At 31.2% G+C, this 4,636-nt stretch overlaps 1 protein-coding gene across 1 annotated transcript; it reads left to right on the top strand.

The window, feature by feature from the left end:
* Positions 1-1,382: 1,382 nt before the first annotated feature.
* On the top strand, positions 1,383-2,069 carry LOC133035932 (uncharacterized). The gene has a single exon (XM_061112373.1). It carries the CDS (start codon positions 1,383-1,385, stop codon positions 2,067-2,069), a length of 687 nt encoding a protein of 228 aa, XP_060968356.1.
* The last annotated feature ends 2,567 nt before the right edge of the window (positions 2,070-4,636 follow it).

Below are 4,636 nucleotides of genomic sequence, written 5' to 3'. Positions count from 1 at the left end.
AGAGATGTTATAACAAAACTGATTACATTTTTTTGTATCTGTTCATGTTAGAAATTGTCATAAAGTTTGTTATATTAAAAAATAAATTTTTGAAAATTGAGCCCAGGGTCTTATTTCTACTATTTTAGAAAATATAGGGTCCATTTTGCCATTTAACAAAATAGAGGGTCTAATTGGTAACTTTTACAAAATACAAGGTCCAAAATGCTATTTACCCTTAAATTAATAAAGCTATTTTAATTTTTTTAAAAAATAAATTTATTATTCCAAATTAAAACCAAATCAATGTATTCAATTAAAAAAAAAAAAAAGCAAGTTAGATTTTTTTGGAGATGTTCTAATGTTCCTAAAAATACAACCTCGTTACAAGAAATAAAATCTTATAATAATAATAATAATAATAATAATAATAATAATAATGTGATAAATATTATATTTTGTGGATGTCCAAATCTTTTATTTATTACCATTAATGTAATCAACATTTCTTTTTTCTTAGTTTCCTTTTTTTTTAGTTTCTTAATATCTCACTGTTGTATGTGTATAAATAGGAGATCACCTATTGGAATAAAACACTAAGAAAATTCTCATCTCTTCTCTATTTTCTTTCTCTAAATTATAATATTACATAATACTAATATTTCATAATACGTTATCAGCACGAGCCTCTAACCAAGGTATGATAATATTTTTTTTATATGTGATTTCGAATTGCTTCAAAGTCATGATACACTAAATATATATATACTCATCTGACTGAAACACATTCGAGTTAGCCATTTTTTTTAATGAATCAATATTTATACAATATATGTCTATGCTTATATATATATCTATATAGATGTATATATATATATTATATATGTGTGTTGATTTGTTTATCATATTATATTGTTTAATCTTATTATCTTATTCTATATTGTACTATATTTTGTTGTATTTTTTTTTTCAAAATTTATGTATATGTCTAATAATTTACACTTTATATTGATATAATTTTCTCCATGGCAAACCTTGCAAAACTTGATTTTGTGGCACTTGATATTTCTAGAAAAAACTATTTATCATGGAATCTTGATGTTGAAATCCATTTAGATGCTATGGGTCTTGGAGACACCATCAAATATCAAAATACTGAAACAAAATAAAATAAGGCCAAGGCTATGATTTTCCTTCGCCATCATCTCCATGAGGGGTTAAAATCTGAATATTTAACCGTAAAAGATCCTCTTGTGCTTTGGCAAAATTTAAAAGAAAGATATGACCATCAATAAACTGTCATATTGCCAAAGGCTAAGAATGATTGGTTGCACCTAAGGTTGCAAGATTTTAAATCAGTAAGTGATTATAACTCTGCAATGTTTAATATCACTTCTAAATTAATGTTGTGTGGAGAAAAAGTTACTGACTATGAAATGTTAGAAAAAACATATACTACTTTTCATGCCTCTAATGTGCTCTTGCAGCAGCAATATAGAGAGCAAAATTTTAAAATATATTCAGAATTGATTTCATGTCTTCTAGTAGCTGAGCAAAATAATGATCTTTTGATGAAAAATCATGAATCTCGCCCAGCTGGGTCTGCTCTATTCCATGAAGTGAATGCTACAATTGCTGACAATCATAATCATAGTCGTGATCGTGATCATAATCAAAGTAATAGACGTGGTCGTTACCATAATCAAAGTCGCGATCGCGGTCGAAGCAATGTTTGGCATTGTAATGGCCAGAATAAAATTTCGTATACTCCAATGAAAAACACAACTACTGAGAACAAGGGAAAAGGTCCTCAAAATAATAATCGTAGAAATTCTAAAAATTTATGTTCCAGATGTGGAATAAAAGGACACTGGGCACGTGCCTGCCGTACGGCAAAACACCTTGTTGATCTTTATCAAGCATATGTGAAAGGAAAGGAGAAAATGGAAGCAAATTTTGCCTATCAAGATGATGGTTTTCTCAAAGAGCCTTTGGATATTACGCACTTAGATGTTGCAGATTTTTTTAATGAAGATCTCATTAATTGCAACATAAATATCGATAATGGAGATGGGAGTGTCCACAATTAGTCACTTTTCTTTGTTATGTTTTTTTTTTATTTTATTATTATTTATTTACTTTAAGGTGTTTATTTTATTTAGCATGTTTATGTAATAAACTTTTAAGTATTTATATTTCGAACTTATTATTTTTTTTGTTAATGAAGTAATGGATATTTGTCATCCTATACATGATTCTACAAATAATGGTGATGATATGTGTTTGGTGGATAGCACAACCACTTATACAATACTTAGAAGTGATAAATATTTTTCAAATTTATCAAGAATGAAGGCAAATGTTAATACAATATCAGGCACTGCAAATTTAATTGAAGGCTCCGGAAGAGCCATTATATTGATGCCTAGAGGAACAAAAATTATTATAGATGATGCATTATTATCCACCAAATGAAAAAGGAATCTGTTGAGTTTCAAAGATATACATCGTAATGGATATTATATTGAGACAATAGATGAAAATAATTTTGAGCATCTTTACATTACGTCTATTATTTCAAGAAAAAAGTGCATATTAGAAAAATTACATGGTTTGTCTTCAGGTTTGTACATTACACGTATAAGTACAGTAGAAACTCATGTTATTGTGAACGAGAAGTTCACAAACCAGAAAATTTTATTTGTTATTTGGCATGACCGGTTAGGCCATCCCGGTTCAATTATGATGCGTAGAATAATAGAGAACTCACATGGTCATCCATTGAGGAACCAGAAGATTCTTTTATCCAGTGAGTTCTCATGTGCTGCTTGTTTTCAAGGAAAGTTAATCATTAGCCATCACCGGTAAAGGTTGGAATTGAATCCCCTGGATTTCTTGAACGAATTCAGGGCGACATATGTGGGCCTATTTGCCCACCACATGGACCATTCAGATATTTTATGGTTTTGATAGATGCATCAACTAGATGGTCACATGTTTGCTTATTATCTACTCATAATGTAGCATTTGCAAGATTGCTTGCTCAAATAATCCGATTACGAGCACAATTCCCAGACTATGCAATCAAGACAATCCGCCTTGATAATTCTGGTGAATTTACATTACAGGCTTTTAATGATCATTGTATGTCAATAGGGATAAATGTAGAACATCCTGTTGCTCATGTACATACACAAAAGGGTCTAGTGGAATCATTTATTAAGCGCCTCCAGTTAATCGCAAGACCATTACTTATGAGAACAAAACTCCTAATTATAGCTTAGGGACATGCTATTTTACATGTTGCGGCACTTGTACGTATTAGGCCAATATCATATCACAAATTCTCCCCATTACAATTGGCTTTTGGTCAGGAGCTAAATATTTCCCATCTAGGAATCTTTGGTTGTACTTGTACAGTATATGTTCCGATTGCTCCACCACAACGAATAAAGATGGGTCCTCAAAGGAGGCTGGGGATATATGTTGGGTATGAATCTCCATCTATCATTAAATATCTCGAACCCACAACTAGAGATATATTTACAGCACGGTTTGCTGATTGTCATTTTGATGAGACAAGTTTCCCAGCTTTAGGGGGAGGGGAAAAGAAACAGCTAGAAAAAGAAATTATATGGAATGCACAATCATTATCGCAATTTGATCCTCGTACAAATCAATGTGAACTTGAAGTTCAAAGAATAATTCATTTGCAAAATATTGCAAATCAATTACCAGATGCATTCACTGACCTAAAGAAACTTACAAAATCACATATTCTAGCTGAAAATGCTCCAATTCGAATTGAATTCCCAGAAGGACAATTAACTAATGATTCTAAAGCACGTTTGAAACGTGGTAGACCAGTCGGTTCCAAAGATAAAAATCCTCGAAAAAGAAAGGGAGCAAATAATCAAGATAGCCCTAATGAAGAGGCTGAAAATTTTGAGGAAGATGTTGACATAAACAAATCTCTTGAAGAGATTCAGGTACCTGAAAATATTAGAAATAATGAGATCTCAATAAAGTATGTCAATATAGGAAAAGAATGGAACCGACTCGAAGTAATTGTCGATAATATTTTTGCTTATAATGTAGCGCTAGAAATTGTAAATGAAAACGAGGATCTTGAACCTAAATCTATCAAAGAATGTCAAAATAGAAAAGATTGGCCAAAATGGAAAGAAGCAATTCAAGCAAAATTGAATTCACTTGCTAAACGCAAAGTATTTGGACCTATAGTCCAAAAACCTGAAGGTCTGAAACCCGTTGGATACAAATGGGTATGTTTACGTAAAAGAAATGAGAAAAATGAAGTTGTGAGATACAAAGCAAGACTTGTAGCTCAAGGTTTTTCTCAAAGGCCAGGTATTGATTATGAGGAGACATATTGTAACACCCTAACTAGCATAGGTGTGTTAATGTGATTTTAAATATACTGTGCAGCTCATTGCTAATCAACGAGGTTATCGAATATCGTGATTAATTAAAATTTGCTTATTTAATTAAAAACTTAAAGTATTACATATTTAATATTTTGGGATCCCGTTTACAAAATACTTTACAAAAGTTTGCTATTCATTTACAAAATATTTGTCGCCCAACGACTAAACAACGAAAGCCCTGATGTCCCGAGGATCGTACGCTCCAGGCCTAA

The sequence above is a fragment of the Cannabis sativa genome, chromosome 3 (genome assembly GCF_029168945.1).
Source record: "Cannabis sativa cultivar Pink pepper isolate KNU-18-1 chromosome 3, ASM2916894v1, whole genome shotgun sequence".
NCBI classification, from domain to species: domain Eukaryota; kingdom Viridiplantae; phylum Streptophyta; class Magnoliopsida; order Rosales; family Cannabaceae; genus Cannabis; species Cannabis sativa.
This window is presented reverse-complemented; position numbering and strand designations above follow the sequence as displayed.

What these genes read in the sequence shown, in the direction of transcription:
- LOC133035932 (XM_061112373.1), top strand. Translation starts at nt 1,383, where the DNA reads ATGTTGTGTGGAGAAAAAGTTACTGACTATGAAATGTTAGAAAAAACA.